The sequence below is a fragment of the Cimex lectularius genome, unplaced genomic scaffold (genome assembly GCF_000648675.2).
Source record: "Cimex lectularius strain Harlan isolate CLEC.00 unplaced genomic scaffold, Clec_2.1 scaffold200, whole genome shotgun sequence".
Taxonomy (NCBI): Eukaryota; Metazoa; Arthropoda; class Insecta; order Hemiptera; family Cimicidae; genus Cimex; species Cimex lectularius.
Window position 1 is genome coordinate 1,631,572 of NW_019392893.1, and position 16,058 is coordinate 1,647,629.

Here is a 16,058-nt window from a genome sequence, read left to right on the forward strand (position 1 = left end):
AAAATTAGAAACGCCAAGATCGTATTTTTTGCATATTTCAAACGACGTCAACTGCTTAACCTTTCGCTAAAAGGTCTAACACACGCAATGGACCGTCACGCGAGCAAATATGCAAAATTCATCCACTATTATTTAAACGTATGGTTTCGAGTCAGGAGGTTTCATTTTTTTATTGAAAGCTGATTTACATTGACAATTTATTCCGCTGTAACCATAAAACCACTTTCACTTTTATTAAATATAAGTCCAAATTAATATTTAGAAGGTCCGCGAAGTCAAGTGGCTAGCGCGTCAGATTCTTGACTCGTAGACACCGAGATCGTAGGTTCGATTCCTACCGTCGTCCCTAGAATTTCTGACTCCTTCCAACTAAAAAAAAATCAGGAGAATTGGAAACAAACAACAGTTAAACTTCCTAGACTGAACAATCACAAAAACACAAGGCAAACAACAATTCGACAAATACAGAAAACTTACAGCAACTAACTTCATAAAAGCCGACTCAAACCACCCACATCGACCCAAAATGGCAGCACTGGAATGCATGCACTAAAATCAATCCCACAGACGAAACACAAGTTCAAAAAAGAATTCAAAAGAATGATTACTTGTAGATCGTAAGATGCGGTCTGGTGTGACGTAGGTTTAGAAAAACATTTTCTTTATCGTGCCAACGTTTCGATCTTTATTGAGATCAACGATCGAAACGTTGGCACGATAAAGAAAATGTTTTTCTAAACATACGTCACACCAGACCGCATCTCACGATCTCCAAATAATCATTAATTAACGGTCACTAAACACCACATATTCAAAAGAATGCAAACCATTGCACATATTAACGGCTAAAACAGAAATACAATCACTGAAAACACAAAGCGCAAACAACAACAAAACAACTCCATAAAACCTGACACTAAACTGACTGTGACTACATTCATTGACTAGACTACATTGATGGGTAAAGAAACGTAGAAACTACCTAACTTATTCAACAAATTAAGATTAATAAGAGCACCAAAAACCACAAACACTATATTAAAATTACTAAGACAAAACATCGACAAGACCGACTAAAACAAAGAAAATAGATAAATAATAAAAGTAAAAATAAAAATAATAATAAAAAAAGAATATACCCGTTAACATACGAATAACGAGACAAATACATCGTCAGAATGGTCAGAACAACTTCTGTGTGCTACTTAACATTATAATTGATATTTTTAGAAAATTATATTATATTTTAGTTAATCCTAGCGTTAGTAAAAAATCTATAAAAATGGTTAAAAAATGGAAAATCTGTAACAATTGACAGAGATCAAAAAGTCAGGTTTGGCAACTTTTTTCTTTTTTATATTTCCATTATTATTGATATTTTTAGCAATTAATATATTTAGTTTAAACTTAACTTTTAATCAACTGTTTATGAAAGAGATACGCACTGACTAAGTTAGGAAATTGGCAGATACCGAATAGTATGATTAGTCAACTTAGCAACTTTTTTTGCAACTTTCCATTATTAAATACTTTTTTAAATTTCTATCCCATTTTCGGAAATTTTTTGTAATAATTTACAATGTGTATATATAATACAATAATATGCACATATCTTTGAGCAGATGTGCGCTATATGTAAAATCAGAAAAATCATCCAAAGAAACGAATTAAGCAACGTTGCCACTCTACATTATTATTGATACTGTTTGAAATTTGCATAATATTTTTGTTTAAAATAGCATAAATAAACAATTTATATCATGAGAAGTGCTCAATAAATAATAAACAAAACTTGCAGGTATCAAAACGTCAGAATTGGCAGATTATTTCTTTTGGGGGTTTGCAATTATTATTGATACTTTTAATAATTTATATATTATTTTTATTTATGAAACCTGCGAAAACACATCATAACAACACAAATGGGAAAAATGAATTAATTTACGAAATTTTCAGACATAAAAGGGATATCCATCTTTGAACTTAGCATAAATAAACAGTTTGTACAAGAGAAATACTCAAAAAATAGAATAATTTATTCAAATTCCTGGTAAATTAAAATATTATACAAGACAAATGCTAAAAGTGGATTTATTTACGAATATGAATTTCAGTTATGAAAACATCGGAATTGATCCTGTTTCCTTCATTTTTCTTTCTATTATGATTGATATGTTTAGTTATTTGTCTGATTTTTTATACACTGATGGACAAATTTAGCAACTACTTAATTTGTTTAGCTTAATATGAAATGCATTATCTTTCTACATTAGGAGCTTTCTTAGTCAACATAAATAGTAAATAATGCTTGGTTTACTAGTGTACTGATTAATCCCATTTGCACAAAAGTATCATTATGACCTTTCATTATGCTACCTATATGTTGACCTCAAATCTTCATATGAGTTTAATTTCACATGGAGACGCTCATGAGAAAGTTACGTCCCATGCTGTATGTTTCCTCAGGTGGCATTCCACGGTGGGTCATTGATATTCTGGGGTGGCATTTCCTTGTACGTCCGCACCAAACTGGTTGTTGTGCGAAGAAGATCTCCAACTTCAAAGAGGTACTTACAAGACATAATCGAAGAATCTGTAGTGCCATTTGCCCCCACATCAGATTCTTGCCAATGCAGGATAATGCCATGCCACATAGAGCGTATATGACTACCTGAATGAGGTTGGAATTGAGAGCGTGGTGTGGCCTGCTCGAACTCCAGATTTGAACCCAACATTTCGGACCAATTTAAGCGGCGAGTACGACTGCGCATCCGAGATCTTAACACCCTAGAAAAATTGGAAACTTGAAGTATGAGAAAGAATTCCTCAGGATTTTATCAGAAATCTTTTCCAAAGAACATAAAGGCGTTTAACAGACGTGATTCGTGCCAGGGGTGAAATACTCAGTATTAAAGGGGCCAAAGAAGTTTTTTTAACATTTTTATTTGTTTTTGAAATGTCTGTTTTATTTTACTCAATAATTTTTTCTTTTTATATGTCTTATCTTTACAACCAAACAGATCTTTGGTATGCAAAATATGAATGAACCTAAATACATTAAGTGTGGGGCGTTAATTTTGTTCATCAGTGTACAGAAAATACACAAAAAACAGATGAAAGAGTAATTAGTTTTGTACCTCTACAAATGAATGAATTTTTGTAATTGGAAGATATTAAAAAATCGGTTTTGGTAGATTTGCTTCTCTGCCTTTTCCTTCGTTATAGATATTTTTTGATATTTTTAAACTCAGAGTGGTGGATAAAATAATAAAAATTATAAAGATTGACATGAGCCAAAAGGTATCTTTTTACAGATGGTGAAAATGCGGTAAAAACCTGTTGACCAAACCAACAAAATCAAAGAAACGTAAAGATTAAGAATGAAAACTTAATGTACAAGTCATCTCAAGGTGATAGTTGACAGAATCTACAAGAAAATTGGTACTTTACAAAAAAAAGTATATATATATATCACATAATAAATCCAAATGACATAACATGATCATTGTTTTAATACAACCATCACACCCACCCTTCAGAGAAAAAAGGGAGTTTGAAATGAAGTTTATATTTGTGATAAAAGCAAGTGGTAGTTTCACTATTCGATTATTTAATAATAATTTAAATTCTTGCTAAGAAATTTATTCAGACTTTTGAAGGACACCATTTGATGTGGTTTCATTTCGGATATCAAAGATGGCTAGGAAATTGGTTAAAACGTCTAAGATAGGATTAAAGTGTCACATTCCAAGATTCCAGACCGAGAAACCATTTCTCCCCGGCGAGTATGGAGAAAAATGTCTACGAGCAATCTTCCAGAGTATTGAAAGGAAGAACGTCGGGAGGGTATTGTCCGCCGCATTACTCAAGATGTCATTCATTCCTTGGCTCATTCCCTTTCTTCTACCGATTTCTCTTTGGAACTCTACCTTTATTTTTCTTATTTTCCTTTTTTACGACTGTATTCATTCGATAGCAAGTAAAACAAATATATGTAAACGTTAACAGTGCAATAGAAAATGGTGGAAGCTGTTATATCATCAACAGTATGAGTGGGATGTGCTCCATCCTACGAGACCGGCTTCAAGTAGTGAGGTTGTCACGGGGCCACAGACTCCTGTGAGGATAGAAATGATGAATGGTGGAGTGAGTGCAGTGTTCAACCTTTTTAAAAAGATAGTCCTACTCACAGCAAGTTGTTTTCCAACGATCCGGATTTCGACCTTTTAACTCATCATCTGGTTAAAAAAGTTCTGCAACCTGATGATGAGCTAAAAACTCGAAATCCGGATCGTTGGAAAACAACTTACTGTGAGTAGGAACTATCTTTTTAAAAGGATTCCTGTGAGGATTATTAAGTAAAGTGGTAGAAGACAGGTTTTTGACGAAAGGGTTCGGATGGTGAGATAGTTTGGAATGGAACCTTTTGTATCAGGATTGGGCAAGATGAGTAACAAGAAGAACACTTAGGTTGGTATGGATTGTGTGATTGGAAACATAGAGAAGGCATTGACTATTGTTCTAAGGATTTTAGATTGGAGGGTTTGGATTCGGTTGCATTGTTAGGATGTAACACTTAGGAGTCCCGTAGAATTCAAGTCCGCATGTACCAATGGGGACCAGGAGGGCCTATGTAAAGTTTTTGTTCGTTTCTCAGTGAGAGTTTAGATCGTCTGTCGAATAGTAGTTTTAGCAAGATAAATCATATGTTTCAGTCAGTGCGCTTGAATCGTGTATGGGGGTTCCATATCAGTCGTTTGTCTAGGAGGAGTTCGAGATATCGTGCATGATTCGTTACAGGGATTGGAACGTTGTTGAGGTACACTGGTGGGAGCGTTTTCTTTTTTCAGGGTGAATGTTATGTATGTTGATTTAGTTTCGTTAACCTCGATTTTCCACTTCGGAGCCGAGATTCAACGATATGCAAATGATTTTGGAGATTACGGGAATCTGTGAAGGGAACTTTATCAGAAGAAAGGATAGCGGTACCATCGGCAAAGGTGAGGGTAATAGTATTCGGTTGTGTAGGTAGGTCAGAGGTATAAATTGAGTAGAGTAGAGGAGCGAGGACGCTGCTATGAGGGATACCTCCTGGAATAGGATGGGTAGTAGATAACGAGGTTTTGTGGGATAATAGGAAGTAACGATCGTTAAGGTATGATTATAGGATAAGATAATAAGGTTGCTGGTAGGATGCTTTTGAGCTTTCACAATAGTCCAGAGTGCCATACCCAGTCAAAGAATACACCACGACAATACTGTTTTAGCTCAAGAGAGAAGGAAATAACGTCTACTATGCGATATGCTTGTTGGACAGTCGAGGGGCAACTCCGAAATCCGAATTAGTGATGAGGAATTGTGTTAGTTGGAATTTCTTGGATATAGGAGCATTTCCAGTATTTTGCCACTAATGAGCAAAAGGCTGATAGGTCGGTAGGAGTTAGGAAGGTGATTAGGTTTTTTTGGTTTTGGGATCATCCTGATTGAAGAAAATTTTCAAAGAATAGGGAAATACAAATCCAAGTTAAGGTGTTATGTTGTTTCTGAATTCGTTTTTATCCGATCATATGGATAAATCTGCAAGTTTATAATTCTCCATTTCTATTTTATTTATTTTGACACTTTGTTAAAGTAACATGCTTGTGATATAAATTGCGGACAAATGTTGTTTGTGAAGAAAAAATTTACGTCGGAAAAAATTCGCCGCTCACAAATTTGTTCATTGGTGACTCCAGTTGCATTTTCCGATTCTACTGTCAATATTGACGGTCGACAGAGGCTGTCTTTCAGAAGGGAGTCCCACGCGTTTTATTATTTATAACGCTTTTTTGGTATCGATGATTTCTTTGGGTCGGAAAGGGGTTCGACTCGTTGACTGGTATAATGCGTCTATTGTATGTAAACCTTTAAATCCAAATAGAAAATATTCAAACTAAGAAAACGATATAAATAACATAAGAACAATCTACAAACAAATCATCGATTAGATTTGTTTTGAATTTATTCATTTAAATTGTTTTGTTCAACAAATGTACGTTCAGGGCAAACTAGTTATTGCCATATTTATATTTTTAACTTTCAATGTCCTGTGGGACCAAATGCTTACGTGCAAAATGGAAATGCACTCCTGGGAGTCTAGAGTTTACTAGATTGCAACTTGACCAAATAAATACGTGCGACGGTAGTCCCTAGGGGCAACTGGCTTAATAGATATGTAAGATATTGACCGACAATGAGACAAATTTCCTCACATAATAAATTGCATTTACTCCTTTCATGAAAGAGAATATTTGTATTTTATTAAATTAAAACCTTGTTCAGCTATTTTAGTATTTTATTTATGTACAAAGAGTTTAAATTATCGAAATACAAATATCATAAAACGGACCGCGGTGGTCGAGTGGTTAGAGCGGACGATTCTTATTTGGTATGCTAGCGGTTGTGGGTTCGAATCCCGGCAGAGCCCATGGGTTTTTAATGGATCATAGTGTGAAAACTGTATTAAAGTGGTATGACCCCTTGTCCGCAACACCCAACGTTAAGCTCTACTGTATGACAGAAATTACTTTAAGTTACTTTTACAAATATCATAAGGACTCAGCAATAACACAGAAAGAAGAAAGAACAGAATAAATGTGTAGAGATTAGTGACCGTTAATTGATAGTTATTCAGATATCGTGAGATGCGGTCGGGACCGCATCTCACGATATCTGAATAACGAACAGAATAAAGTTATTCTTTCAAGTTTTTTAGGCAATTTTATTAGGTTTTATTAAAAAATAAATAAATGGGCAATACGTGTACTGTTGCTGTGCACGACCCTGTTTTATGGTTGCATGGCTTATACCTCTGCCCAAAAAACGCGCCTGTAGAAGCTTGATAGGCTCTCCTATCAGGATCTTCGAACCATCTCTGGTGCCCTAGAAGAAGCCCTTTGGCCAGCCTGTGCAGTCATAACAAGAGGATTTTTGGAGAGTAAAGATAATGTGGGTGGATGAAGTTTCGTTATTTTTTTCTCCATTTGCGATACAGACTGGATAAGGTTTATTAAATGATGTTGGGTATTACGACTAGATAGAGAAGGTCGGGATTAGGTGCAGGATGAAGTGACGTCAGTAAAAGAGCATTGGGAGGACAAGAGGGAAAGAGGGAAAAAGAAGCAGTGTATATTGTGAATAGAACGGTCCTAGTATGCTGCTCTGCGGGATACCCGCCTTAATGGGAATACAAGAGAAAATGGTCCCTAAGCAATACTGTTCCGTTAGATAGGATTTTATGTTAAAGGTACGTAAAAGGAAGGAAGCCGTTGAGTTTCAACAGCAAACCGCAGCTTGAACTACATCAAGCAATAATTTTTCTGCTGAAGAGAGGATGATATTGTCTACAACGGAGAATGAACAGCGATGAATCTGTACGGTGCACTGAAGCGAGCAGAAACCAAATCCTTGGTGAGGTAGGACATTCGCAGTTTGAGCAGAAATGTAAAACACATCAAATATAAAAAAGCTTGAAGAGAAAAAATAAAATAACTTTTAAATATAAAATTATTTAGAAGTTTTATATGTGATGATAGGCAGTGAGAGATGAGCCTTAGCCATCATTTTAATGAGCCTACTAAAACACCATGGATTTGCCTGTGACAAATTCGCACTTGATGATGTTTTATTTTAATGAAATGGCAATTAACCCGTGAAAGACTTTAACCGACAAAGGAAAAATTGAATGGCGCGAGTCGGTTTATATTCTGGACGAACAATTACGCCAGGCTTCATCGAAAATCCGGGTTTCGCCGACCATGTATCAACCCTTTTCCCCTCTACGAAATCGAGTATAAAAAAAAACATTTCCATTGTAATCACTACCCTATTGTTTCCATTCCGACACTCGTTTTTTCCCGTTTGATCTTATCGAAATCCGACGAAGTTTCAATCATGTTTGGTCGCAAATAATGTGAATAAATGAGAGTTCATGATTTTTGTCCGAGGACTGAACTCGGACCTATTACTATACACCTGGACTTATTAAGGACTTATTTGTGAAAAGATCTGTGAACTTTTCAAAATCAATGTTTGTCAAGAGCGGTGGTGTTTCTAAGACAATGTGATGTTTTCATCAGTAAATAACCTGATACATTAAAACAGTTTCCGATCTCGCATACGGACGAAGGTTTATCAATCGCATTTAAAAATTGACGAAGCACCTTAACAAGACGAAAAATTCTCCGAGCAGAATCGTAAAACATTGAGGAAATGGCTGTAATTAAGCCTAAATAAATATCCTTAGTGTAACGATTGACGTAAAAATAATTGCTCTTCTTGAAGTAATTATCCAACATCCATCTCTTATTTCGTATTTCTAGGGCTAAGAGACTAAAATTTTAAAATATGGAATAAAGTTTTCTTTCGATAGCAAATTACCAATAACAAAAAGGCTTACTCAAAATGAACCAATGAATTCCAGAGAGCGAACTTGCTATTTAAAACCGACTGCTGGGGGGTAAACATACCGTGGGCCCCAAAGCTAAAATATCTTAGGTCGAAATAAAATTAATTACTATTCTAAATAATTAATTGATGATAGATTAATAAATTAATAATAAATAAAAAATAATAATAATTCAATTAATTAACTAATTAACTTATACGCCAAAAATTATTTAGGTAAATATTTAAAGTAGATGGTAAATCAAATATACAAGGAGTCTGGCGAAAGTGTCAAAAAATTTCGGGAGGTGTTTCTGCTCACCATATGCATCGGATAACTTCCTATAAACACTGTTCGAATCTCAACGGTAAAGAAGTAATTTCAGTTTTTTTCTCTTTTTTTTCGACTTAGGTCCACTAAATTGTTTATAACCTTCAGAATTAGTGACTGTAGGAAAATCTGGTTTGTGCCATCTGAAAGAACGGAAAATTTTCTCTAATTTTCTCTATTTACATTGCAGAATTGATGAAAAAGTTCTGCATGAAAAATTCAGATATAACAAAAATATTGTAATTTGAAATTTGGATTGGTTACTGTTCAGAACTGCAAACTGATTGTCTTTCCTCGATCTTCGAGTGAAAGAACCAGTTTCCCTCAGCCTCTGATGAAGTGATTGGAAGGTGCGATTTGCTGGAATGTCTCGTTGTGGAAAACGAGCTTGGTATTTTCTCCTTGCAGCAGTAGCATTTACAAAGATTGTTTACATTTAACAAATACATGTAGGATGTGGAAAAAATGTTTGTAAATCCCAGGCCCTGAAGATGATCTCAATAAAGATCGAAACGTTGGCACGATAAAGAAAATGTTTTTCTGAAACCTACATCTCACCAGACCGCATCTCACGATTTCTGAATTATTATCAATTAACGGTCACTAATCACCACACAAATATAAATTAAATTATTTTGCAACTCTTAATGAAATTTTGTTTGATACAATAATCAGAAAATAATCAGAATATATTTGCATAAAATGTTTATTTAAAATGTGGATTTAATCACTTAATATTCATGCAGCCAGGAGGAGGAAAACATTTTATTTGATAGGTCTTTATCTAGAAATATTTTAAATTGAAATTTATTTATTTTTGTAGTATAAATAAAAAATTTTTGTGATTTTTTCATTGAACACATTGAATTAAACATTTCTGCTGATACCCCGATTTTAATCTATTACACTGTTTATATTATGTTTTAAATATATATATTTTATTGATTTATTTATATTGTAGGTCGGCTGGCTGAGAGCCGAGGACCAGACGGTTTTAACCCTGGATAAAAGGGTTGTGACACACAACTCAAGAATATCTGTGAGCCAGGATACGGATCGGGACACGTGGAGACTTCACATACGGCAAATTAAATATTCGGATCGGGGATGTTACATGTGTCAAATCAATACGACAAACATGAAAAAACAAGTCGGCTGCGTCGATGTTTTAGGTGGGTAAATATTTTATTGTATCAATATTTAACATTTATAAATGCGCACGAACAGACGCCATGATGTTCGAGACAATCTAACAAAAATTATAAATATATTTCCAAATAGAATATTTATTGACAGAAACTTTTACATAAGCGATGATAAACTGTAAAAATAGATTGTTTTAATAAATAATTATGCACATACTCATTTCTATTAATACACTCAAAAACAAAAAATCGCACACTTATTTCTAACTCTATCTATTTTTATTGTTAATTATATCACATTTATTTTAATGTGTACCTAATTAAACTATATCAGAAATTAATTAGTTCTATTAAATTTGGTAATTATGATGTTTTGAAAGAAAGTTCATTAAACATCGGAAAATCAATCAAAAGAAAATCATTCGGTGGCAACTCGACCTATGGGCAGTCAAGAATTATCAAGCATTAATACAAAGTTGTCCCCAATAAAGAGCGAATGGGACCACAGAAAACACGTGCTTCCAGAAAAATTTCCTCAATATACCTTAATGCAATCAAAGATTCATTCTGTATGATAATCAATTCGGTATGGCATGAATACCATAACTGACTGTCTTATGACTGTCTCGGGACATCGAGATACTAGGCTATTCTCACGAATCCTTCTGATGACTGCTTTAAAGGTCACCCTTACATTACGGACCATTCGAGTTGACTACCTATCAAGGAAGCCGTTAAATGACGTTTTCGAAGTGCAGTGGAGCAATAAAACGATCGTCTCACCTGTCACAAACGCTACTTTCTCTTCGATCGAGACTTCCAGTCCCACTAAGCCACTGTAGACAATTGTGGATGGTAGAGCGCAGCTCAACTAGGGCTTGGGCTATGTCAAACTTTGGCCAAATCATCTGCTTGGCCGAGATGCAAATGAAATCAATTTAAAAAACCAATTAACCCACTCGACAAGTTGACTCTGGAAAAAGGAAATTGAACTGATTTTCTTTATTGTTAATCTAAAGAGTGTAAAAGGTAAACAACATATCATTAATGTGTAACTTACGTTTTAAGTCAACTATTATCTATCTTAAAAGCAAAAGCAACACACAAAAATGTGTTCGGTTTTTTTGTCATTGAGAGTGATATTTGTTAGCTTAGGGAAATGTTTTCTTCATATCGTTTTATTGCCCTTTTTCCTTAATCTATGATTTATTATTTTATTTTATTTTACTTGGCCAATTTTAAGGTTAATTATGCAATAAAAATGTTACAAAGACAAAAACAGATTTGTTTAATTTGTTAATTTTTACCACCAATAACATTTTTTAAATAGTTTTGGGCAAATATTTCAAAAACTATCCATATTATTCAAACAAATGATAAACGAAACATATAGTGAATTGTACTTTCTTAATAAAGGAAAGAACTTGCACAATTCAATAAGAAAATTAACAAAATTGGTATAAAAAAGAAGAAATAACATGGAAGAGGCGTTAAGTAAGAGAAAAACAGAAAAAGTGAGGAAGGAAGTGTTTATCACTGAAAGGGATTATCACTACTACCGGATTAAGAGTACGAAACTGTTTACAAAAACACGAAACTATATACAAAACTAAAATTTACCACTGACGTAAACATATTTCTTTAAATAAATTTAATTCCAGCCTTGATAAATGTTGGGGCAAACATTGACTAGACAAGACGTAACACATCCTAGTGGTAAACCGACTGTGGACAATAAATTTACAAGAAATACATTTACGTCCCAATAAAATCGTTAAACAATAGATTTGTGGGCGATTATTCTTCATTTTGTAGCTCGGAGCTGTCTAAATAAATTGAAACCTAACTGTCTATGTAAAAATTGCTTTATCGCCATGAAAATAATCTTATTTTAACCATGCTGACGAACCTTAAACATCGTTCATCGTACGTTAATGCTTAAAAGGATTAGTGATATCGTGGAAAATAGTTCGGCTGAATTATTACTAATAAAAATATTTAAAATATATAAAATATAAACATGCGTTAGTTACTTTCCTACATTAAAATCTAAATAAATAAAAACGTTGGTAAAGTTTGTGAAATCAAAGCAAAAAACGCAGTACCTCAGACGGTCAATTCCAGGTGGATATTTCTCAGTTGTATACCGAGTTTTATCGCAACATATTTTGTTGTCAGTAAACATTTGAGTCAAGGCGATATCTTCTTATGATGTAAAGTGACAATGTTGTTTGATGTTGGTAATATTCAAAAGGTTTATTTTCTACACGATCTGTGTCCAGCACATAATTACCAACCATCATAAAACTAGGTGAGGAACGTGTTTGGTGACAAAGTTATTGATATTCATGGGGCAACATCGTGTGGCCTCCTTGTTCACCAGATCTCAAGCATCTCGCCTTCTCTCACTGTGGCTATATCAAATCTAAAATTTACATCAGTCCTACTGTATTTCATAACATAATCCGATTGCAGCCAGTACACCTCAGATTTCTATGACAGATTGTTCTACTGAGTTGTGATTAAAGGGGATGACTACAAAAACCACATTTGACTTCAGTTTCATTCGTTATAATAGCATTAAGCATTTTGTTTTACGAAAGTTTATAACGTTTCCATTGCAAAATTGAAATGAAATTAGTTCAGTGTTTACCAAGAAAGCCGTTTTAATTAGAAATGCTTCAGAGTGAGATTTGGCGTCAAGTTCTTCAAAGTCCGACAGATACAACCCGGCCTCGCACAAGGGAACATTCTAGGTCACATCCTTTGTATCCTTTATACTGCTGGCCTACCTTTACATCTTAATAGCATTTCACCACCCACGGATACCGCAATTTTGTGCTTTTATTCGAATCTTATCCAAGCTATCTCAAACATCCACGAAAACCTTGACCTAATCAAAGGGTGGTGCAAAAAGTTCAGTACAAGATTGAAGTATGAAGAAAAACGTACCCAACGTACATTTACATTGAGAAAATAGACTTTCCCTACATTGTACATCAACAACAAAAAATTTTCCGCGTGAAAAATTTTCTTTGATAACATTTGTAACATGTAGTAGCACGTTTATAGTCTATTTAAGCAAGTAATATCTTATTTTTCCTATGGTGAGTGGAAAAATGCATCACCGTATATAAAGTATAATCCCGATCCTTCTTTAAATTACTATAAGATTACAAAGGATGGCGGAAACGTTTGAGGTAGCCTTTATATATTAGAGAAAAGCGTTAGTCGATTGGCCTTAGTAGACTCGTTTTATGACTTATATGACTATGTATACAACCAAGTCCCCAAACTCTTAAACGGTCCCAGCATTATTTATGTGAAACAGCTTTCTTCGAATCACGTTAATTTCATTGACATTGACAATGTCAAATTTGGATTATGGATAGGAAAATATGTAGCGAGGAAGCCACACAAAGATAAATCTGTTAATTATACATAAAACGTTAGCGTTCAATCCGGGTTAGAAGCGGGTAGATTTATGTAGTTGGCGACTTGGTCGGACTTAGTTACAGGTTACCAACTAATCTCGTTAATTAGTTTGCCTTGTGTTCATATGGCACCTGGAGCATTTCCTGCCTTCTCGCCACTCCCAATAGCACACGTCTGCTCGCCAAACTAATACACAAAGCATTCACGAACCATTTAGAATCCCATAAAATCATTTTTTTTTTCCTTAAAAATCGCAATATGTGACGTAGACGATTATTTGGTGATTCACATGTTGACCCTGTTATTATCAATTCAAAATTAAGTTTAAAATCATCTTAAAACAAAGTCTTATGGAGCTTACAAGCCGATTTTATCAACAAAAAAAATCTCTCCACTAATAGTCTCAACATCTCCCTGTTTTTGTCTCCGGGCTTGTTCTCGGTCCACAAAAGTGCAATACCCCAAATTTTTCCATAGAATATCAAGAAATTATTATTGAAATGCAATGATTTGGGAGACACTTTTACACCTCCATTATTGTTAGAGCATCACCTCAACGAAGAAGTTTCTACGGCTAAACTGGGTCTGAAAAGAATTTAAACAGTGTTTATCTCACAAAAAGGAATACTTTTGCTATCAGTTTATAATAGTGTGTTGCGATACGTAATTTGTTATGCAGCTCAAATTTGGGGCTATAATCGCTATGAGGTTTTGGAAATATTTCAAAGGTATTTTTATAAAAATTATTTTCACTGCCTACAAACACCCTCTAGTAAGGTGATTAATAGTAAATCCTCTGTCTACCCAATTTTCTCATACATTGTACATTACTCCTGCATTTTAAATTGTGTTTGAGGGTGCTGTCACTTCCAAGACAAAGGGCTCACTGATTCGATTCCTGAGGTGCCTTGCCTCGCAATTACTCTTGTGAGTTTGATTTTTCAATAGACGGTAAGCCTCAGTGGAAGACTCGGATTGCCTTACTTTTACAAAAGATAGGAGTAGTTCATGGGAAGAAGTCTGAGCACTGCTGTCGAAAGTACGTTTGTACTATGCGAGTGACATGTGGACGGGCATTATCGTGCATTAGAATAGGATTGTCTCTGATTTCATTGAGGATAGGCATCGCATGATGTTCCAAAATGTCATTCAAATAGCCCGTGGTCGTCAAAGTCCCTCAACAAATAACGACGAACTCTGTACGACTATCCATTGAAATTCCCGCCCACAACATCAGTGAGCGCGTGTCGCAGTATTTCGTAGGGAACTAGGATGGCAATATTCGCACACCTGATAGAAAGTCCATCAATAATAAGTGCCACACCACGCGCAACAACCTCAGCACTAAGTGGCATTTTTAAGTTTAAAAATTGAAATTAACAACAAAGATGAAACTAAACAGTTTATTGATTCAGAATTCAAATGATACTGAATAAACATTTTAAATTCCGTAAAAGTAAACATAGAAAAATCCTTTATACTCGATTTCGATTAAGGATTAAGTGTGTTTACCAATTTAAAACATACCATAAACAAATATATATTAATAAAAACAGTGAGATAAATTAAGGGCAGAATTTCCTTTTATCTAGAAAATGAAAAAAAAAATCAATTGGGTGGAATTTTTTGCCTGTCAGTGTATATTGTAAACTATTACTTATGTTTAAGAATAATCGTATTCTTCTTCTTCTTAATGAAATGCAGTGTCATATGGGATTTTTCTGAATTTCTCCTAGCATAGCGGAAATGATGTTCCAAACCGACGTGAATAGATTGTTCCCAAGTTATCAGAGAGACGTTCTCTTGTAAAGGGCAACTCTGGTTGTGCTTTTTTCGACTCAAAAAATCATCAACAACAACAATAAACCCAAAACATTTCTCTCTCTCTCTCTCTCTCTCTCTCTCTCTCTCACGCTCTCTCACTCACTCACCAGCCCTCTCACTCACTCTCCAGCCCTCCACTCATTCACCAGCCCACTCACTCGCTCACTCACTCACCATCCCACTCATCCACTCACTCACCCACCCACTCACTCACTCACTCCCCCCAACAAAAATAATAATAAAAAAATTGAGGATGGTAAAACAAAACGACTACGCTACAACGCGGCTAAGAACCGGACACGGTAAATACATGTCAACATGCACAAAATAAAGCTTATACCACCCGAACATTGTATGGAGTGCGATGAAGTAGAAATTTTGCGGCACGTTATGCTGCTCTGCGAAGAATACATGCCTCCGAAGGAGAGGAAGTTTGAAGCTATCGCTAATTTTCTTACTAGTCCCCACTTCTTATATTTGTTATCTGTCTTCTATACACACTCGCCACACTCGTTACTACCGTTCTTCTAACCATTCCTCATACAAATCCACCTCTTTGTCGCTCCTGCCTTATCCGGTCTACAAACTCTGCGATCCTTCCCTTTCAGTTCCCATGCCATAGTGCCAACCGTTACAACCTTCAAGTTCCGACTTTTTCATTACCTTCTGTCCCTCCAATTTTACACGGAGGATGGCTAATTTTGTGTTTTAAGTGTTAAATTTATCGACACTTTTTCTATTCGCGAATAATGTGGATCAGGTTATGGGCTTATTGAAAAAACAAAATCAATTGTTAGTGCCAAGCTTTCGACCTATTTTAAGATCATCATCAGGAAAAAACAACAACACAAACAAACAACAAATTTTTCTCACCCTCGTTTAATTACTACATTGCATTT

General features: G+C 34.9%; 1 protein-coding gene across 2 annotated transcripts in view; it reads left to right on the top strand.

The window, feature by feature from the left end:
* Positions 1-16,058, top strand: part of LOC106667756 (lachesin-like) — a 204,629-nt gene that overhangs the window by 118,274 nt on the left and 70,297 nt on the right. For both annotated transcript variants that reach the window (XM_024229126.1, XM_024229125.1), the window contains exon 4: positions 9,717-9,927. In XM_024229126.1, the coding sequence (XP_024084894.1) occupies positions 9,717-9,927 (211 nt within the window). The remainder of the gene's footprint in view (positions 1-9,716; positions 9,928-16,058) is intronic.